The sequence below is a fragment of the Canis lupus genome, chromosome 33 (assembly GCF_003254725.2).
Source record: "Canis lupus dingo isolate Sandy chromosome 33, ASM325472v2, whole genome shotgun sequence".
In the NCBI taxonomy this organism is placed as follows: Eukaryota; Metazoa; Chordata; class Mammalia; order Carnivora; family Canidae; genus Canis; species Canis lupus.
Genome location: NC_064275.1, coordinates 26666356 through 26688448, shown reverse-complemented (window position 1 = coordinate 26688448; position 22093 = coordinate 26666356). Strand labels below are relative to the sequence as shown.

Here is a 22093-nt window from a genome sequence, read left to right as displayed (position 1 = left end):
AGGAAGGAGAGAAGGAGGGAAGGAAGGAAGGACAGAGGGAGGGAAGGAAGGAAGGAGAGAGGGAAGGAGGGAAGAAAGGAAAGGGAAGGAGGGAAGGAAGAAGGAGAGAGGGAAGGAGGGAAGGAAGGAAGGAAGAAAGAAGACCAGAAAGAAAAAGTGTGAGCATCCAAAGAGCTCTTCCGCGGCGCGGTGCTCCCCGGGCTCCCCCTGGGTACCCACCGCCCGCCCCGCCCCGCCCCGCCCCGCCCCGCCGGCCTCGGCCTCGGCCTCACCCACCGCATCTCCATCCTCTCCGTCCCTGGCTGCCCGCGTGCCCGAGGTCCTCCGTGTCTCCGGGCGCCCCGTCCGTTGGCGGGCCTGGCCCTCCGGGCCTCGGGGGCCGCCGGTCTCCCGCTCCCTGCGGCAGCGGCTGCCCGGGGGCCCGGCCCGGTGCGCCCTCCTTCGGCACGGCCGCCCGGCCGGAGGATCGCCCAATAAGAGCGCGGGGCTCCAGTCTGACAGCTCGGGAAGCGGCCAATCGAGCCGGGCCAGGAAGGGGGGGCGCGGCGCGGGGGCTGAAGTTGGGCTGAGGGGGGAGGGGAGTCAAGGGGGATGCAAAAGAGGGGAGCTTGGACTGGGGGCGCCGGGACCCAAGCAGGGGGGCGGGGGAGGCCCGGGGACGGGCGCGCCCCTCCCCCTCCCCCCCGCCCCCCGCCCCCGCTCCCCGCTCCCCGCTCCCCGCCGCGGGTCGGGGCTCAGGACGAGGCTGCAGGCGCCCGGGAGGGAGGGGGCGCGGCGAGCCCTCTAGGTGAGGAAGGGGCGCTGGGGACCCCGCGCGGGGCGCGGCCTGGGGATGCCGGCGGGCGCAGGGGCGGGCGGCGGGGGGCGCGGAGGGAGGAGCTTGCGTGGCGCGCCCCGAGCCGGGCTCCCGCGGGCCTCCCCGGAGCGCCCCCGGGCCGCGGCGGCTCCGAGCGCTGGGCCTCGCCCTCCGGATGCCGCGCTCCCCGGGAGGCGCCCGCCTGCGGAGGCCCCGCGGCCCGCTCTCCGCCCAGACCCCTGCGCCCGCCGCGGAGGCCGGCAGCCGGCGGCGGGGAGGGGCTGCGGGGTCGGCGCTCCGGGCCGGCGGGTCCCGCTGCTCGGCGGGGCTCGGCGGGGCTCCGCGCGGCGGGGGGCGGGGGCGAGAGGGGAAGGGCCGCGCCGCAGGAGCCGGCCTCGCCCCCGCCCCGCCCCGCCCCGCCCCCGCCCCGCCCCCGCCCCCGCCCCCGCCCCGCGCGCGGCCGCCCGAGAGCTCGGCTGGGCTCGGCGCGGGGCCCGGCTCGCAGTCCCGCCGCGGGAGGTGGGGGTGCGGGCGGCGGCGCCCCCGGGCTCCAGGACCCACCCCCCGGGGCCCCGAGCGTCGCTCCGCCCGCCGCCCCCTCCCCCGTCCTCCCCGCCCCCCCATCCCACCTCCCCACCCCTCGTAAGGACATAATGCTGCCTGGCGCCCGCACCTCCCAGTCGCTCCGGGTCCGCCGCGAGCCAGGGGCGCCCGCCGGGTCTGCGCGCCGGGACCCCCGCGCCTTCGCCTTCGCCTTGGCCGCCGCCGCCTTGGCCGCCTCGGCCGCCTCGCCGCCGGGCCCCGCTTAGCGGCCTCCGCGCCCCGGCCCCGCCGGCCCCGGCCCCGGCCCCGGCCCCGGCCCCGCCGGCCGCAAGGACGCCGCTCCGTCCCGCCTCGCCCGCAACTCCGGTCCTCGCCGAGCTCCGCGCGCGCCGCCAGTCCGGGCGCCCCCTGCGCGCCGCCGCCGCCGCCGCCGCCCCAGCCCCAGCCCGGGCCCGGGCCCGACTCCGACTCCGACTCCGACTCCGACTCCACCTCCCGGGGCTCCGCACGGCCGCCGCTTCCCACCGCGGGGCTGTGCCTGCCCGCGCCGGCCCGCCCGCCGCTGCCCTCCGCCTCGCCGCTCAGCACGGGGCTGCCGAGATGCCCCGCCGCTGCGCAGGGCCCCGGGCCGCCCCCGACGTGTGACCCCAGCCTGGTGCCCCTGCTCGGCCGCCCGCCGTCCCCCGGGAGACCCCCGGCGCGGCCCGCGGGGGCGGAGGAAGACGACGACGACCAGGTCGCGGGGGGCATGTCCGGGCCCCGCAGCGCGAGCCCCCCGGGCTGCGCGGCGACCCGGGGGGGCCCGGAGCACCGCGCGGCGTGGGGGGAGGCGGAGGCCCGCGCCAACGGCCACCCGCACGCCGCCGGGGGCGCGACCCGCGGCTGCAGCAAGAAGCCCGGGGGGGCGGTGACCCCGCAGCTGCAGCAGCAGCAGCAGCAGCAGCAGCACGAGCAGCAGCACGAGCAGCAGCAGCACGAGCAGCAGCAGCATGTGCAGCAGCAGCAGCAGCGCCTGGCCAAGCGCTGGCGCGGCGACGACGACCCCCCGCTGGGCGGCGACGACCCCCTGGCCGGGGGCTTCGGCTTCAGCTTCCGCTCCAGGTCGGCCTGGCAGGAGCGCGGCGGCGACGACTGCGGGCGCGGCAGCCGGCGGCGGCGGCGGGGCGCGGCGGGCGGGGGCAGCTCCCGGGCGCCCCCTGCGGGCGGCGGCGGCGGCCCGGCGGCGGCGGGCGGGGCGGAGGTGCGCCCCCGCTCGGTGGAGCTGGGCCTGGACGAGCGGCGGGGCCGGGGCCGCGCCGAGCCCGAGCCCGAGGCCGAGGCCGGCGCCCCCGGGGGCGACCGCGGGGCGCGGGACGGCGACGGCCCCGCAGGGCCGGGCGCCTGCTGCCGCGCGCTGCTGCAGATCTTCCGCTCCAAGAAGTTCCCGTCGGACAAGCTGGAGCGGCTGTACCAGCGCTACTTCTTCCGCCTGAACCAGAGCAGCCTCACCATGCTCATGGCCGTGCTGGTGCTCGTGTGCCTCGTGATGCTGGCCTTCCACGCGGCGCGGCCCCCGCTGCGGCTGCCCCACCTGGCCGTGCTGGCGGCCGCGGTCGGGGTCATCCTGGTCATGGCCGTGCTCTGCAACCGCGCCGCCTTCCACCAGGACCACATGGGCCTGGCCTGCTACGCGCTCATCGCCGTGGTGCTGGCCGTGCAGGTGGTGGGCCTGCTGCTGCCCCAGCCGCGCAGCGCCTCCGAGGGCATCTGGTGGACCGTGTTCTTCATCTACACCATCTACACGCTGCTGCCCGTGCGCATGCGGGCCGCCGTCCTCAGCGGAGTGCTCCTGTCGGCCCTGCACCTGGCCATCGCCCTGCGCGCCAACGCCCAGGACCGGTTCCTGCTCAAGCAGGTAGGAGCCCACCTGGCCGCGGGGACTGTGCCTTGCGGGGCGGGCCGGGCCGGGGGCAGGCCCCGAAGAGAAGCAACTGCATCGCCCCCTAAAGTGGGGGCAAAGGGCCCGAGAGCCGGGGCTGTGCCGGTGTGCAGTGTCTAAAGAGCTTCTCAGCCCCCCTGCGTGTTCATTTACAAGAAGATGCCTTGGCTTGGCTGGGGGTGGGGGGTGGGGGGTGAGACACACGCGCGCGCGCACACACAGCGCTGTTGCCTGGATGTGAGTGAGGAACCAGAGCTGGAGGAGAAAATCCCCGAGGGGGGTCTCCCTTCCCTGCCCCTGTCTCTAGAGGCGCCTCACAAGAGTGGCAGGACCCTGCTGTAGCCTCTCCCTCCTGTTCGTCAGGGATTCTTGCATAGAAGCTTGGGGCCCAGACTCCCTTGCCCAGTCTCGAGGAGGAGAAGTGATAAACCCTGCCAGCTGTCCTGACGTGGGGACTTGGGAGCTGGAGACGCCCCTGAACTTGAGGGAGGACCGACAAGTTTGTGTTGTTTACAAAAGTGCCCTAAGCCAGAGAGCGGCCCTCGTAGTAAAGGCGAGGAGGGGCCTCTGAGATGCGAGCGGTGGCAGTGGTTCCCCCCTGGCCTGGGCAGAAAGCTGGGGTCGGTGGTGTGGGCCGCGTGACCCCTCCCCTGGGGTGTTCCCGGCCAGTTGCTCGGGGTGGGGGCTGTTTGTTCCTGCGGAGATGGGTGTCCTGAGCTCGGATGGGTGGGCTCTGGAGGAAATCAAACCTCTGCCTGGCTAACCGGCGTCTCCACTGGAGGCTTCTAGAGGGCCAGGGGCGTGCTTGCTCTCCTGACCTCCGCTGAGACCCGCCCCTCTGAGACACGCACAGGGGCCTGGTCTGGAGCTCCATGGGCTTCACCCATTGACCCCCGCTAAGCCCGCCTGTTTTCACACAGCGCAGCCGCGAGAGTCATCAAGCGAGCCCTCGAGGGGGGCTAGTCTCTCAACCGGGGACCATGTTGCGCCCCACACCTCTTCCGGGTGCCTGCGTCCTCTGATAGAACCTGTGACCCTATTCCATTGGCTTTGCCTTCCTCCTTCTCCCTGCTTCCAATGCCGTGTCTCAGACTTTGATCCCGTTGAGTGCTGCCCCTCTTTTGAGGGGTTTTCCTGTGCCACACTGCAGCTTCCTGGGTGTGGGACCCGTCACCCCACAGGGAATAGCACTAGTATGGGCTCCGGGGAGCTGGGCTCTAGGCTGCACCTCCAAGTGCCCTGTGACTGGGACGAAGAGGGTCTGCAGCCTCTCTGGGCCCCCGGGGTTCTTTTCTGGAGGCCGAGAGAATTGGGTGCGCCCCTTCCAGTCCCAACCTCTGCCAAGCCTCACCTCCCACCAGGAGCCCCTCCTTCCTTCCATTCCAGCCCCGCTGGCCTCTCCCTCTTCTGCGGGGTTAACAATAGAGTCAGAGCCACAGAGCAGAGCGCTGACTTATCTTCCAGGGCCCATTGCTTTCGCTCCCCGTCCAGTGTCAGCTCCTTGGATGCAGGATTCCTGACGTGTTTCCTTTGCAGGATTCCTGTGTTTTCTCTCCTCCACCCTCTCTCCCTTGTCTAGCACATTTTAGGGTACTTAGTAGGGATTTAATAACTGCTTGCCAACTTGGTTGTGCTCCAGGGAGTCGAGGAGGTGGGGCTGTTGAAGCTTAAAGTTTTTCTGATGTGGGATCAGAAGGAAAAAAAACAAAATCTTGAGCGACCAGCTTTGAACTTGAGAGAGAAACCCACTGAGAGGTGGTGGTGGTATCAGAAAAAGTTACCTGCTATTGTTCGTGCTCCTAAAGGCTTTGTGACCCGAGGACCCAGGCTATCACACGGATGTCCTATCTTTGGGTGTTGCTCCTGGCTTGAGTAGGAGGCAGGTTGCTTGGATGGGTGTAGCCTTTCTGCAGAGGGAAGGGCATGGCATTCACACGGAGAAGCAGAGGTTTCCAGGGTCATTCAGAAGTATTTTTTCTGAACCAGCCACTGGCCATTCCAGATGTATGGTTTCAAGAGACTGGAGTCAGCTCCCAAGAAAGGAGTTCTGGTCCTGAGGTGCCCCCACCCCAGCTTAGCACGAAAATGCCCTGGCGGCTGCGGAGTGACTGTCCCACAGACTCCCCTTCTGTCTCCCACAAATCTTTCTCCCTTCTCTCCCCCACCTTCACCACCTCTCATCCCGCGCTGCTTTTACCCAGTGTGGTCTTTAGACTTGGCTGTAGGCTTTGGGGTGGATTTACACCTAACTTCTCACGTTCTGCTCTGTTGTTGACAGCAGAGCCCGTTAGGAATGGTCCAGGACTAGGGAAGGCAAACGTTCTATTTGGCTTCAGAGAAGACTGTATTTTGAGGCGTTTGTGTTTGATTTACCTTTTTGATTGTGTCTGATATAAAAATGTATGTTTCTTGACCAAACCCGGATGGATGGTAGGGAACTGTTAGTGGGACAGCCCAGCATGCAGCTCTGCCTCCGATTAGCCCAGAGCAGCAGGTGTTTGAGGGTGGCTTGCATTAGATGCCTTGTTCTTTTCTTTCATAAAGACACATGTTCGGGGAAACGGGGTGACATGGTTTCTAACGTCGGGGCTTTAGAAATATCCCTCGTCCCCTGTGCCTTGGACACATAATGGGCCCTGGGTAAACTGTTGGCATTTCTTCACTTCTCCTCCCGCAAGGCTGGCCCCCTTGCTCCCACAGCCCAGGTCCCCAGCATCATTATCTGACCTGGGTATTTTATTCTTTTCCGCCCCCTTTTATGGCTGGGGCTCTGTCCTCCGCTCCAATGAAGAGGAGAAATATTTGGTTTCTGAACTGGTGACTCCTGATGGTTTTTGCTCAAGAGATGACCAAAAGGTAGCCCTCTTTGGGGGGGGGGTGTTTCTCCCCTTCCTGTATCTATTGCTCTAACTCTCCCCCCCAGTCTCCGTCCCCCTCCCCCTCTGCTTTCTCTCTTACTTCCTTTCTTCTCCCACCCCTTCTAGTCCTCTCTGGAACTTGCCCTCTCCTCTCCTCTCCTCTCCTCTCCTCTCCTCTCCTCTCCTCTCCTCTCCTCTCCCTGCTGGTTTCTGCTTCCCATCTCTTACTCTCTACTTGCAGCCTTGCAGCGTGTCCTGTGCTCTTCTCTCACCGTTGTCTCCTCTGTGGGGTACAGTAGGAGCGTCACAGGGTTGTTTTTTTCCTCCTCCTTTGCCTGTTAGAAGTCCCTCTGCTACACCCATACCATAAATAACACTCGAGCATCTGCCAAACACATTCCTCACTTGTGTTAATAGGCTGCAATGATGCCGGAGCCTGTTGCCATGGCAACCTCATTTTTGTTTGATTGTATCCCACTCTGCTACATAAAGCCTCTGCACGCACTCACACACAAACAAGCACGCTCACACAACCATTACATATGCTTCGCTATTAAAGATTATTTTGGAGAGAATATCTTTGGGCCCTGTGGGGGCAGGTGGTCATCTGCCCGAGGAGATGAGCGTCTCCCCTGTCCGGCGTTCCTCCAGGAGGTGATAATGGATGGAAGAGCTCTTTGAAAAGTAGAGAGTCTTGTTCAAATGCGGGGTATTATTATTCTGCAGCCACATTAGGCCTGCCTCACGTGGTTTCAGAGGAGAAGATTCTGACCCCGTGTGGGTCCCTGTGAGCTTGGGAGAGCTGTGAGGAGCTGCCCTCGTGGTGTGGGATGACCTGTCCTCGTCCCCTGCCCATCTCCTCCTCCTTCCCCTCTTCCCTGTCACCCTTTTGGAGAAACTCCGTGATTTCCTGCATTTCTTCTTTTGTGCCTGTTTGAACCTGTAACTGTCACCAGTTGTTGCAGAGATCAGAAAGGCACAGGCGCTGTGTGTGTGGGTGATGTTCTGTGACTGTGAGCACATGTGAGTGTCTGTAGCTAGGAGGCTAGGGACGGGGGGTGGGGGTGGGGATGCAGTGTATGTGCGGTGTGTCTGTCTGGGTGCACACACATGTGTCTCCGTGTGTGTGTGTTGTGTGTCTGTTGCGTGGGCTGACCCTGGCAGTGGAGGTGGGCCTGGGGAAGCCTTTGTGTTGACTTTGAAAGGAGATCAGTGCGGCCCTGTGCTGTTTGTTCTTGGCTGGTGGCTGGCTTCCCGTGGCCTTTTACCTTTCTGATTCTGGGCCTTGACTGCCCTTCTGACCTTGACCTCTGGTTCCTTGGGGAGGTGCCCTGGATGCACGTCCCTTACTTTCCACACTGGAGCTGGAGGCTAGACTTGACTGGTCAGCTCCCCTGAAATATGGGGCTCCTCGCCTTCCCTTTCTAAAGCTCCTCCTGCTGCCCACTCACTCAGCTGCCCAGTGAGCCCCATTGAAGAGCTGCCTCCTTGCCCTGCAGCCGAGAGGCCTGCATGGTGGGTCACTGTGGCTGCCCCAGGTGCTCTGCTGACAGCCACTCCCTCCTGGCCCGCTGGGGTGCTGTGGAGGAGGACACACTTCCACTGCAATGGCTGGGAGTTGCCTGCCACGAATTGCTTCCCCCATCACCCGCATTCCTGGACGGGAGAAGTCTGGCCTCAGTGAACTCCAGCAGCAGCAGCAGCCGCAGTCTGGGGTGGGGGCTTGGCTCTGAGTTTGGAGCCCAGGAGGGTCTGCTTGTCTTACCTCAAAGCTAACTGTTTTTGCCAATTCTGTTTGCTGATTGTTTTCAATTATGTTGCCTCCTTCTCTGTGCAACAGGGCAGGGGTGTTCGAAGGGGAGCAGAAGCCTCGCGGGGCTGCTAGGGAGGGGGTTGTCTTCCAGATTCTGGGGGGGGCCTCGATGCCCGTGGGGAGGACTTCAGGCAGGGCAGAGACCCAGCCAAGGAGCAACATGACCAGCTTCTACATTGGTGGGATGTTCAGTGTTAATAATTCAGTCTGGGGTTTGATCTGGGGCAAGAGCGTGAGGCCTGTGTGCTGTGGAACACAGAACAGCGTGCTCATGTTTGTCTAGAAAGAAGACACGGACGATGTATTAAGCCCCATCGCGGGAACCTGCCCCACCTCACAGAAAAGTTTTAAAAATTGGTGTGGAAGCCCTGGATGGAAGCTTTCCTATGTAGATGGGCCCTGGCCGCAGGTCGCTGTGTCAGAAGGTGCAGCTGGCAGCAGCAGCAGGGCTGTGGCCCTCGCTGGGCCCAGGCTTCTTTTTCTCCTAAGACGTATGAAAGGGGCTCCCACCTTGGCCCCAGCCAGAGATGGAGGTGCAGAAGGCCAGACGGGAGACTCCTGTGACTGTCCCAGTCTCCTTATGGGGACGTCCTGTCTGGGATGCCCGCTCCTCGGCACCCAGTTAACTGCATTTATCTTGTGGGGGGTCCAGCTCCTGGTCATTTACTTCCCAGGAGGCCAGCCTGTGTTGAGACTGGAAATAGTTTGCTCTAGGAACTCTGTGCCCCTAAGTCCTTTGGGTGCTGTTACATAAGTTAGGCTTTAGCATGTCCTTCTTTGACCCATGCTTACTGGGTAGGGGTATGTAGCTACCAGAGGGTAGGGTCAGCATTAATGTTCTCTCCCAGACTCAAAACTTCATAGAGAGGATTGGAAAGCCCTACTTCTCCCCCTTCCTGCCCCCCCCCCCCCAGTATTTCTCAAGGCAATGCCCAGATGTAGGATAGGGAAACTCTCTTTTTATAATGCCGCAAACAAAATCTGGGGGTTTCTAGTTAATGGACTGTGTGCTCAAAGTGAGGCTGCATTTGGGGCTGGCTGTTTGAAAACATCCCAGGTTGGGATGCCGGGTGGCTCAGCAGTTAAGCATCTGCCTTCGGCCCAGGGCATGGTCCTGGAGTCCTGGGATTGAGTCCCGCATCGGGCTCCCTGCAGGGAGCCTGCTTCTTCCTCTGCCTGTGTCTCTGCCTCTCTCTGTGTGTCTCTCATGAATAAATAAATAAAATCTTAAAAAAAAAAAAAAAAGACCAGCAGGCTGTTGGGGCAGGTTAATGGACATATCCAAATCATGGGAAGATTCAGGCCCCCTTTGAATCAACTGTGGTTGATTCTGGAACTCAGAGGAAGGTGAGCAGCTTGGTAAGGGGACTAGAAACCTTGGCTTCTGAGAGAACCTTTGAAAGGCTGGGAGATACTTAGTGGAGAGGAGAGCAGGTTGTAGCAGGGTAAGAAAACAGCTGGGTGAGGGGCACCTGGGTGGCTCAGTGGTTGAGCGTCTGCCTTTGGCTCAGGGCGTGATCCCGCGGTCCTGGGATCGAGTCCCACATCGGGCTACCTGCATGGGGCCTGCTTCTCCCTCTGCCTGTGTCTCTGCCTCTCTCTCTCTGTGTCTCTCATGAATAAATAAATAAAATCTTAAAAAAAAAAAAAAAGAAAACAGCTGGGCGAGACATTATTGCTGGGACCCCTGTTGTCGGACACAATAAGAGGGATTAAATTTATTTTTCATTGCTCCCGAGGGCAGGGTTGGGGCAAATGGGTGGAAACAGTAGACAGATCTCAGCTCCTGGTAGGAGATACCTTTCCAGCCTTTGGGGCTGCAGCCATCAAACCAGGTGCCTCTAGGTAGGCATGTGTCAGTGGAGGTTTTCAAGTAGACACTGGATGGCCTCAGCCACGCTTGTTACTGAGGAAATGGTTCTGCTTTTGGAGGCCTGCGTTGGGGTCCAGGAATGGACCTATGTTTTAAACAGCTTGAATCTAGTTTTCATAATTCTCCTGGTGATCTTGACCAACTCTTGGGCTGGGGACCATTGACCATGATGACTGCTCAGGTCACCCTCAACCCTAGGAGTCTGTGGTTTAGGGCCTGGCACCAGCATGAGTGTCTCCTCAAGTCCGTTGGGGTGTTCTGTTGTCGTGCCCATCTTGGGCTCTATGTGAAAGAAGCAAAACCAGGGGCGCCCGGCTGGCTCGGTCAGTAGACCATGTGACTCTTGATCTCGGGGTTGAGTTCGAGGTCCACGTTTGGTGTAGAGATTATTTAAGAATAAAAAAATTTTAAAAAAATTTTAGGAAAGAAGCAAAACCATTGCAGACCTGATGAGCCATTGGGAAACATTCAGGTGGGGCTGGTGCGTATATGCTAATGGGAGGATGCACATCTGGAAGGTGATGGGTAATGGTGAAATAGGATGGGAGGAATGCCCCGGACCTGGACACCTATTCTCCTGCCAACCTCTCCCATCCCCTGCCTCCGGTTTGAGACGAAGCGATCTGTGGCTCACCATCGGTGCTGGTGCTGGGGGATGTTCAGCAGAGTCCTGGTTTATTCATTCCTTTGTCTAGGAGTGGATATGAAAAATATTGAGGACACCCCGGTCCAGAACAGATGTGTGGAATGTAGAGAACAAGGAGTGGGGCAAGAGGTAGGGAATGAGGAGATGGTTTGAAGGAGGAGCAGGGCTTCAGGAAAGGAAGAGGAGCTTGGAACTCTGAGTATGGGGACAGGCCTGGAGGTGGGGGCAGGGATGCTGTCTGGGAACAATGGGATGTAGTTACCAGAAAAGGGGGAAAGACAAACAAACACAGGGAGACAGTAGTGGCTTTATTCTTCAGGCCAGCCTCATGTGTCAGCGTGAGATCCTTCCACCCCCTCCTTGCTGTGAGTGGGTTATGAGCTGTTGCTTCTGGGCTTGAGGCTTCCTGCCTTCACACTTGGGTGGTCCCCTCTCCCTTCCCCTTAGGGGTTCCTGGGCTTTATCACACAGCTCACTGCAGTCCCAGCTGGCTTTTGGAAGGGGTCCTCAGGGACCTCAGTGCCTGGCACACAGTAGGTGCTCAGTGAGGGTTTGAATGAGTGAATGAATGGGTGGTGGGGTGGGTGGACGGCTGCACACAGACTCTGCTGTGCTGAAGTGCTAGACCAACACCTCCACAGAAGGAAGCGATGCAGCTTGGCTTGGAAGCCTATTTTGGTGGATTGCAATCCTAAACTCCGAGCAGGGCGTCCAAAATCCCTCCTGCTGCAATTTAAAACGTGTGCCTTCTTGGAAACCAAGAGCTGTCGCCTGGCACTGCCGATACTATATCACTTCGCAGATCTGAAAACCATTATTAAGTCATTCTTTCAACCTTCTCCCCATTCAATCAGACAGCAACTGTTTATTAGATGCTTACTGTATACCAGGCACTGTGCTAGGCCGTGGGTGGGAAGGGTGGTTCAAAGATGACTCAGCTGGGTCCCAGTACCTACGACTGCCATTAGCCCAGACTCTAGATGTCCTTTAGAGGGACGTTAATAGATGTTTTACCTACACACGTTTGCTGCTTTGTCAGATAAGCTTTGGAGATAGTGGCTTAAACAGAATTCTTTACTGTAGGACTTGAAAGCTTTGAATATGTTAATACGCACTAAAATTTGCCAAGGAGGGGATATTGCATGAAGCCTTTATCAAACATATTTGACCCTAGAATCCATGTTTTAATGGATGTAACAGGTGTCGGTGGTGTGTGTTGGAACTCACTTTAGGACACGCTGCTTCAGGAGCTGGGAGCAGCCTGGAGATTTCTCAGGCCTGGGCCTCTGGGATAGGCCTAGGTGAAGGAATCTAGACAGGGGCATTTGTTTGGTGGCTTTCCTCTCTCAAGAAGGTTTCTCAGCCCCTACTGGCTGTTTACCTGTTTTAAAGTCTCATTCCCCAGCTGAATGAGACTAAAATAAAGGGTTTTGTTGGAAGGGACCGGGAAGATGCTTCCTTTAATTTAGTTTTACTTTCTTTTAGGGTTTTGTAGGGTTTTAAAAATCTGATTTTGTTTTTGCTATCATTACACAATGGAGAAGGTTGGGCTTCTGTACAATGACCTTTGGTGGGCCTAGCATCCATTGAATGTCTTTCCAGAACTTTCGCTTCAGGCACTGATTGCCTGGCTGCCCACAGGGAGGTTAGAGATGGGCCATTCTAGATCATCCTTCTTCCCCAAATTTTGTTTCCTTTCCTCCTCAACCTTCCTTTCCACCCTTAAAGATTATTGATCATAGGGGCGCCTGGGTGGCTCAGCGGTTGAGCGTCTGCCTTTGGCCCAGGCTCCTGGGATCCAGTCCCTGCGAGGAGCCTGCTTCTCCCTCTGCCTGTGTCTCTGCCTCTCTCTGTGTGTCTCATGAATAAATAAATAACATCTTAAAAAAAAGATTATTGATCATAAACCATGAGTATATGTGAACATTTACTACAAGCCTGACATGGAACTACTTCCCTCCATACATGACCTCATTTAATGGTAATATCATTCCTAATGAGAAACACATTTTTATCCCTGTTTCAGGGCTCGGAAAATGAAATAAGAGAAGGTAAGTAACTTCCTCAAGGTCACACAATTAGTGCCGTAGCAGATGGTCAGCACCCGCCCGTGTTCCCGGGGCATGTGCCTTTCCTCTCCTGCCAGCTGTCAGTACCTGGGGGCTTTCTCTGGCCTGAAGCCTCTCTGCTTGGCTACGGGGCAGCTCAATGTGCTGGGGGTCTCCACCCCAGAGCAGCTCTCAGCCAGTGACTGTTGTGTGCTGGTGGAGGACTACTCCGGCTCCTTTCCCCTGGGGCCAGGGGAGTTTAACCCCGAGACATGGGTTCTGTGGGCCCCCCCACCCCCGTCCCAAGGAAAGCGCCAGTTCTGGTTGCCACAGTGATAACAGGCGAGGGTCCCTTTTTCTGGGCCTCCTTCCCTTCCTCGCCTCTCTTCCCCATTCCCCTTTTGGTGTTTCTTGGGGTCACCTCCTCCAGGTAAAACCACTTGTACTCAAATCCTTGTCTCAGGGTCTTTTCCTGTGGGGAATCCAAATCGAGAGTTAAGAAACGGGGATTCAAGCCCAGGTTTGACTTGAGCACCGGGAAGGGGGAGATGCCGTCTCCTGGGGTAAAAAAGCGTCAGGTGCAAGACTCGGCAGCAGGCTCAGAACCAACCTTCGTTACTAGCAGAGAGGTTGCTGGACTAGAGGAATGAAGTCGAGCATAAAAATAAAAAAGGACTTAAGAAATACATCTCTATAAATACATGTGTAATTCTTTCTTAAGATTTTATTTATTTGAGAGAGAGAGCGAGCACGAGTGGGGGGAGGCAGAGGGAGAGGGAGAAGCAGACGCCCCTGAACAGGGAGCCAGACGTCCTGGGGCTCGATCCCAGGACCTTGAGACCGTGACCTGAGCTGCATGCGGACACCCAACCGACTGAGCCCCCCCAGGTGCCCCCCCGTGTGATTTATATATGATATATACATTTATCTTCTGTACAACTATTTTTAAAAATATTACTTCTTAAAAATGTATGGCTTTCTCTTCCCTGGACAGTGACTCATATACTGGACAAAAGTCTCACTTTTTTTTCGTAAAGGTTTTATTTATTTATTTATTATTTATTTATTTGGGGGTGGGGTGGGGAGGGTCAGAGGGAGAGGCAGAGAAAATCTTAAGCGGACTCCATGCTGAGTGCCGAGCCTGATGCGGGGTTCCACCTCACGACCCTGAGATCATGACCTGAACCCAAACCAGGAGTCAGATCCTCAACCCAGGAGTCAGATCCTCAACCGACTGAGCCACCTAGGCGCTCCCCCCTTTGCTTTACAGACTCACTTTCCCATTTGATTTGCATTTTATTTTTTTTAAGATTTTATTTATTTATTCATGAGAGACACAGAGAGAGAGAGAGACAGGGACACAGGCAGAGGGAGAAGCGGGCTCCATGCAGGGAGCCCAACGTGGGATCCATGTGGGACTCTAGGATCAGGCCCTGGGCTGAAGGCGGTGCTAAACCGCTGAGCCACCCGGGCTGCCCATTGATTTGCATTTTAATGGGTAACAAAACACTTTACCCAGTGTGAGCTCTGCTACTCCTGTGGGTTCTGAGGAGGTGATGGGTTCCAGGCAGACATGCGCTTTGGGGCCCAGAGGCCCAGGAGAAAACCCAGGTCTGGGACTGTGGGCTGAGCTGCTCGGCCTCCCTCAGGGTTTCCTTCCTGTCCACCGGGGATGGTACAGTCCTGATTGATGGAATCTGGCGTTGGGTGGCCCCAAACAAGGTAACGCACTCGTCTTCCAGGCCCGTGCTGCTGATACTGTGTTGGAGAGGGGGACATGGGGGTTCAGAGAGGTGCAGTGACCTCATTTAGGTCACACAGCTAGTCAGTTCGCTTAGGAGTTGCACCATCAATCCCGATCCCCAACTCCAAATCCAGCTCCCTCGGCCCATTGGAACCAGCCCCGTGGCCACCTCCAGGTGCGTTTAGAGGCTAGAGAAGGCACAACCATTGTCCAGCAGTTGTCTGGGTTGGCTTTGGGAACATGTGGTGTTTTGTTTGTGATGGCCTTCCTCCTCCATGGTGTCTGGCTCGGACGGGCCTTCAGTGAGCTGGCATTTCCTGAACTGGCGATGCTGTGGGGAAGGTGTCCCTGAGGTGTCCCAGGGGTGCCTGGGATCAGATCAAGAGCTCCTGAGCGCTTGGTTTCCTGGATGTGTGATAGGGACTGAGACCCAGGGGGGAGGGGTCAGAAGCCACACTAGCTTGGGGGGCAGGCTGCCTCCTATCCATTCTTCGGGGACACATCAGGGTACTTCTCGGTACACCCTGGAGGAGTCAGACACAGGGTCTTTCTGGAGAGTAGCATCTAGTAGATGTGCGGCTTAGCGCTTGCTAGAGGGTTCCTAGGATATCTTCAAAGCTCCGCTCCTCACAACTATCAACACCTTAAAAAATACCCCAGCCATCCTGCTTCACATCCATGTCTCTCCCTGCCCCTCTTCTCAAGAGACCTAAAAGAAAATGTTAACTCCTGCCCAAGTGTCATTTTTTGCTAAGTTGGATTTCAAGATTTTATTTTCACATTTTTTGGGGGGGAGGAGGGGAATGGGAAAGCAATTTATTTTATTTTATTAAAATTATTTATTTATTTATTTATTTATTTATTTATTTATTTATTTGTTTGTTTACTTAGCACGCCAAGTGCCCCATCTCCTCTGGCCAAGGCCCTTTTCCTGTAAACATTTGACCCTGTTGCATGGGAGGAGTCCATGCATCCGCCCCCCTCACCGGCTCCCAGTTGGTTCCACCAGCAGGCAGTGCCACGGCCCTGGCATCTCAGCCGAGGAGGCTGCTGGGGGAGCAGCACCAGAGCTGAACCCCAGGGAGCAGAGCAGGCGTGTGCCCCACCAGGGGCCCTGCCTTTGCAACATTGGACCCTGTGAATCTAAATTAGAAGCATCCTCTTCTTTTTCTCTGTAGCCCTTATACTGGTTTATGCTGGTGGGTTTACTTATCTTTCTACTTGACAGTCAGCTTTCTGAGGGCAGGGGTCTGTCTGTTTGAATACTTAAATATTTACTGAATGCTGCTGACTTTCTGGTCCCTACTTGCCCAGCATTGTGGGAAGAAGGCAGACAGTTCCCACTCTCAGGTTCCACCGGGATTTCTGACTTGGCAGAAAGGAGCCTCCTGGTGCTCCCGCGCTAGACCAGGGCAGGCGACCATGTGCCTGTGGTTGTGGCCTTAGAAAACACTGCTCTTCTTCTGTACCCTCTTCCCCTCTCTTGGATTTCCTACCGGTCTGTCTGCTGATGTCAAGTGGGGGCCCCCGTACCCACTTGCCACCCTCCCGCCCATCCTTGATCCCCTGTCTTCTCATCTTTCCTCTGGTGTCTTTTCCTGCTCCCTGAGTCCTCCCAGACTCGGGTCTTCCCAGCTGTGGGGTGTAGGGAAGACCCCAGCGACTTGCCAGGAGCCAAGTTTAACTGTAAGGACAATGACTATGGGCAGGGATAACTACACAGATTCCAGAAAGTATTTTTCATTTTTTTTTAAGATTTTATTTATTTATGATAGACATAGAGAGAGAGAGAGGCAGAGATACAGGAGGAGGGAGAAGCAGGCTCCATGCTGGGAGCCTGACACCGGACTCGATCCCGGGACTCCAGGATCACGCCCTGGGCCAAAGACAGACGCTAAACCGCTGGGCCACCCAGGGATCCCCTTCTTCATTCTTTTGAAAGCAATCCCATGGAATCGCGGCTCCCGTAGCACATCCTAAACTTCCTTCGAGCAGGTGGCCATGCACTCTAGTGCGGGTGTGTCAGCACCACTTTTCACCTCCAACTCCCAGGGCTAAGACTCAAGCTCTCTGGGCGGGTTAACCTCAAGGAACCCACCAGAGCTTCACATGTGGGAAGTGAAGGCCCAGCTAGGAGTTCTTATATAACCCGGGAACCCAGGGAACCCAGGCTCTGCCGGGGAGGGGCGGCGGTTGGGGGAGGGCGCTGGGCATCCTTTGCAGCGCTCCCGGTGAGTCTCCCAAGCACCGGGGCTGAGAACTACTGCCCTGCGCCTCCCTCGCTCAGCAGAGGGATCGAGGGATCGTGTAGATGACACGGAGTCTGATTTATGGCTATATTGAAAGGGGAGTTGTTTATATCGAAAGGGTTTATTGTGGTGATTCAGTAAAGAGTGATGGCCACTAAAAATTATTGCAGGCGTGTAATGGGAAGAAAACTTGGTTGGTGGTTGGCGCATAAAATCTTGTCAGGCAGGGCCGTGGCTCAGTATATTTATGTTGCTCTTATCACCAGCAATTAGCTCCAAACGTGGCTCGATACATGGCTTAGCACGCCGCTGTGATAACTGCAGGAATATTTTTTGAAAATGACTACTACACCATGTGCTCCACGAAGCCACCCTAGCAGGGCAGCAGGTTGCACTCAAGGTTCTGCACCCCCTTCCCCCACCAGCTACACGCAAGTGCCTTTTGAGCTGTGTTAACTCCTTCCTGTCTTTTGCACGTGGTGTTTCACTTGGGAATGGGGAGGAATTATGTGAGCCCTGTGGCCTTGCTACCCATCCTCCGTGGCGTTCAGTGTCCTGCGTGAGCGTCAACGAGAACGGCGTCCGTAGTGGGCGCTCAAACACTGGCGGGATGGATAGTGCACCTGCCCCACGTCACACCGCAGGTAACCAGCATGTTTGTGCAGCACTGTTGCCTCCTTCTTCCACTGTTGTCACTGCACCTTTGACTCCTGATTTCTTGAAAGGCAGGGAATGGTTCGCGACTCCCCTGTGCGCATTTGTTCTTAACCCGCCTGCATGGCGATGACATCTTGAAGCTACTTCTTCTCTAGCACCTTTAGGTCATGGCAAGGAGCACAAGGACATCCTTTTTTTTTTTTTTTTAAGATTTTATTTATTTATTCATGAGAGATATACAGAGAGAGGCAGGCAGAGACACAGGCAGAGGGAGAAGCAGGCTCCATGCAGGGAGCCCGACACAGGACTCGATCCTGGGTCTCCAGGATCACACCCTGGGCCAACGGCAGGTGCTAAACCACTGAGCCACCCAGGGATCCCCCACAAGGACATCTTAAAGCTACTTCTTCTCTAGCACCTTTAGGTCAGGACAGGGAGCACAAGGCCCAGCCGCACGGCCTCGGAACACCTGCGGAAGCACGGGAAATTGGGGTCTGTCTGAAGCCTGAGAAGATGGAAAGCTCCAGCTGTGTGGGGTGTTGGCCCGGAGGGTATCCCTATCCGGGACAGAGAGCTGCCTGTGGGTTAAAGCATATGCGAATGGCCACATGTGGATTACGACGTGGTCTTTTTTGGAAAGGGGTTATCTGGGGAGAGTTAATTTTGGATTTTGCTTTACATTTATTTTTAAAGTGGAATATTTCTCTAGCATTGGTGACAATGGCCTAGAAAAGCCAGTTAGTCACCATCTGACATCTTCCCCGCGCGGGGTGTTACTGCCTCTGCTGTCTCCTACCTGCCTTCCGAGGGGTGGGTTTAAACCCTCTCCCTCTGGGGCGGTTTCGGAACTTCTGCTGGGTCTGAAGTGGTGTCATTCTCTGCTTTGATCCTGGGGTGAGCATATGGGGTGGGGAGAGAGCTTGTGGGTGTGGTAGACGTTGCTCTTGGCTTCCCCTTGGAGGAAGCAGTGGCTCCAGGTGAGGCGGTGTCCGAGTCTGTAAGACGGGTTCCAGCTCGCATTCTCCTGTGCTCTTTTCTCTTTTTTGCTTTTCTTTAATTTTGCTCTGTATCTTCTGGAAGTTAAAAGGAAATCACCCTAAACCTAGATGTATTTATTTATTTTTTAAAGATTTTATTTATTTATTTATTCATGAGAGACAGAGAGAGAGAGAGAAAGAGAGAGGCAGAGACACAGGCAGAGGGAGAAGCAGGCTCCACGCAGGGAGCCTGACATGAGACTCGCCATCCCGGGTTTCCAGGATCATCCCCTGGGCCGAAGGCGGTGCTAAACCGCTGAGCCACGCAGGCTGCCCTAAACCCAGATTTAAAGAACAGACCTGGGGGCACCTGGGGGGTTCAGTCAGTTAAGCCTCTGCCTCCAGCTTGGGTCATGATCCGTGGATCCTAGGATCGAATCCCGAATCCCGAGTCCCACGTAGGGTTCCCTGCTCAGCGGAGAGTTAGCTTCTCCCTCTACTCCCCCTCCCCCTTGCTCATAATTGCTCTCTCTCAAATAAATAAATAAAATCTTAAAAAAAAAATCAGGAGCAGACCTGGTTTCTCTTAAAGGAACAAAAAGCTGTGGACTGCCCCACCTCACTTCCCCTTGGGTCCTCTTTAGGTTCCACTGTGGAAGGAAGAGGTATCTTGGGCCCCTGTGCTATGAGGGCCCCCTCCCCACCTGCTGGGCTGGCCCTGGAATGATGGTGGGGGTGCACTTACTCCTTCACTGCAGGCCAGTAAACAGCTGCCCCCTCTGAGACTTCCCAGGGGTCTGCAGAGCCCCAGCTCCCATTAGCCTAGCAGGGACGGCCCAGGCTTGGAGGGAGCAGGGCAGTGCTGAGGGCCAGTGAGCTTGCGAGGACCAGTCGCACTTGGGTACAGCTGAGGCTGTGGGTGGGACACTCTCTTCCCCAGTAGGGTGCAGAGGCTGGGGGCCTTGGGTTCCCCAGAAGCCGAGAAGCTACCACACACGGGTGCACATGCCACCCTGACATCCCACGGGCTCCCACCACCCCAGCCAGCCCCACCCCTATGGGCGATGGGTACTCGGTGGTCTTGGAGGCAGGACACGCTCTCTGCTGTTCACGTAATTCGGTGGCTATGGGAACAAAAAATGCTACCACCTTGCGAGGACTGAAATTCATGCACAGACAGTACGTGGCTCTTAGACAGCTCTTGTCTGCTTTAACCTCTGTCAGGGGTCCCTGTCCGCCCGTCCTCCTGGTCGGTGTCCTTCCACCTCCTTGAACTCAGCACGTCCTAAACCAAAATTCACCAGCGTCCTTAACTTGGCTTTATTTTTGTCAGTGTCCTTTCTCCCTTTGCCTGGGTCCCAGTCTTAGCTGTTTGGTGGACTGGGTTGTTGAACAGGTGTGGCCCATGTGTTAGGCGGGCACCACGGTGCGCCAGCCACAGACCCTGCCCTTGAGAGGAGGCCTGTAAATGGTGTCTCCGGTGCACCAGGCTCTGTTCTAAGTGCTTCAGGTGGGTTAACTCGTTCAGGCCCCACAGATGCTCTGTGAGGTAAGCAGTGATGTAGTCACCCCCATTGTGCGGATGGGGACACTGAGACACGGCGGGTTAGACCAAGCTGAACTGATGAGCCGGGCAGCCTGGCCCCAAATCCAGAGGGACGGGCATTCACACCTCCCGGTCCAGTGGGATGCCCGCATTTTTAGCAGCAGAGACGAAGCATGCTGGCTTCCTGGCAGGAATGGGAAGGTGGGAGGAGGCTGGGAGGAGTGTAGATTTCTGGGCCCAGGTTGGTTTGTTTGGAGGCAGGCGGGGTCTCTAGAAGGTTCTTAATGGAGAGTGAGTGCCTATGGCCCTGTGTGTATTTAGAAAGGTGGCTTTAGAGCCAGCCCGGGTGGCTTCAATCCAGGGCCTGATCCTGGAGATCCGGGATCGAGTCCCACATCGGACTCCTGGCATGGAGCCTGCTTCTCCCTCTGCCTGTGTCTCTGCCTCTCTCTCTGTCTCTGTGTCTCTCATGAATAAATAAATAAAATCTTAAAAAAAAGAAAAAGAAAAAAAGAAAGGTGGCTTTAGTGTCGGTGTTTGGAGCTGAAGGGAGGAGCCTCCAGGGAGAGAGAGATGGGAGGTGAGTGGAGAGACTGCTGCCTCCCCTGGGAGGGGACGTGATGGGAGAGTTGAGGGTCGGGGCCTTCAGACACGAGAGAGCAGCTGGCGTTTACCTGTTACGTCCTTCTTGCCTTAGTTCTCAGCGGTGCCAAACCTGTTGCCTCATCCTCCCGGACCAAACATCAGTTCTCCAGCCTCTGGGGAGCTAGATGTTACCTCCCTCCTGGGGAGACCTGGGCTGGATCCCTCCTTGTCTTTTCTTGGGCTTTAAACATCCCCCATCAGCCTCCTCCCCTCAAACCCTAGGGCTCCGCCTTCATCCAGATGTTAAGCACCCCACCATTAGACCTCTTGGCCCCTCTGCCCTCTGGAAGCTAGGCCCCCCTGCCCAGCCAGCCCTGCCAGGGGCCCAGAGATCTCAGTGCCTCTGAGAATTTTCCCCTTCTCTGGGACCTGGTGTCCTGGCCCCCCTACACCCCAGAGCTCCCAGCACTCTCACAGGCCCAATATGCCGACTTCCACATATTGTCCTTCCTCAGAGGCCACCTGACAAGGTGGTGGGTGTTGAACTCCCTCCTTCTTGCCTCCCCACCCCCGACCCCCTTGAGGGCGTCTGCTTCCCCAGGTGGAGCCTCCTCATGCTCACGACTGTATTCCCTGTATTCCCGTGCCTCCACGATTGAGGTCCCAGGTCTGACCTACCCTGCTGTGTCTCCTTAGCAGGCCTCTTGCCCTTTCTGAGCCTGTTTTGCATAAAATGGGATGTATTATGAATTGTTGCCTCCGCGGGCTGTGTTGAACATTGTATGTGATGATCTCTACAAAGCACTTAGCACAGGGACTGCCAAGTAAACTGCCCTGAGTGGATGACCTGTGGTCAGTCCTGGCTGCGTATAGTTTGTGCTTCTAAATTCCCACACGTTAGAGGAGAGACTAGTGTTTTTCCCAAATGCCCGTGTGTTTGGATGGGAGAAGAAAAGTACGTTACCTCCAAAAAGAAGGCTAAGTGGAAGGAGCGATAGGTCCCGGGTCCTGGGTTTTTATCCCACCTTGTCCCATTGCAGGCCCTCTGGGAGCAAGGGAGCCTCCAGAACTGACTGGGACCAGTCTGGGAGCTGGGGCAGGTCTTTCCTGGGTGAGCGTGAACCGAGGAGTGGGCTGAGCCAGGTCCCCCCCGAATTTGGGGGTGGGGGTAGCTGAGGGGTTCTGTAAGGAAGTCAGGCCTGTGACTAGCATCCCCTCCCAGGACCGTTGTAGAGAGGCCAATAAAGAAACTGTTTGCAAAGAGTTGGAGCCACTGAGGAAGAAAGGGACCCACATCTGCTTCTCCCAGATGTGCTTCCTCCTGTAACTACATTAAGACGCGTCCTCAGGCAGCGAAGGACAACAAAACCACCCACGGACCACCGGAGGCCTCAGCGCGGAGAGTGCTCTGAGCTGGTGAGGCCTGTTGGGGAGAAGGCAGGAGAGAGGCCAAAGGAGACACTTGAGGGATCTGGCCTGAGGGTGAGCGACAGCCAGGACGTCGAGTCACACCCCTCACCCCTAAGGGAGTGTCTAGGCGGGACCGGGCCCACGCCTGGGGACGGAGATTAGTGGTGATGTCTAGAACATTCCTCTAGCTGGTTAGACCTTGGGGGCTGGATGCAGGGTTGGCCAGCTGGGTGGAGTGTTGGAGGACTGCTGGGAAGCGGCCTGCCGGCTTCCTGCCTGCGCATAACCTCGTGTGCCCCACACTGGGCCCCTTCCCTGCAGCGCCACCTCCCTCACGGTACGCAGGGGGCCCCCGTGCCTGGGCTGCACCCACGATGCCCGGGGAGGGGCAATGCCAGCTCCAGAAACCACAACAGACCCTGACCCTGGC

The 22093-nt window shown here is 57.4% G+C and overlaps 1 protein-coding gene across 9 annotated transcripts in view; it reads left to right on the top strand.

The window, feature by feature from the left end:
- The first annotated feature begins 1941 nt into the window (after positions 1-1941).
- ADCY5 (adenylate cyclase 5) overlaps positions 1942-22093 on the top strand; it is a 145743-nt gene continuing 125591 nt past the window's right edge. For 2 of the 9 annotated variants that reach the window (XR_004811530.2, XM_049105397.1), the window contains exon 1: positions 1946-3233. Coding sequence is in view for 8 of the 9 variants with exons in the window: in XM_049105397.1 (XP_048961354.1) it covers positions 2088-3233 (1146 nt within the window). In the remaining variant the exon portion in view is untranslated. Of the gene's footprint in view, positions 3234-22093 lie in introns of all 9 variants that reach the window. The other 7 variants (XM_049105398.1, XM_035709873.2, XM_035709872.2 and 4 more) reach the window with 6 other exon arrangements.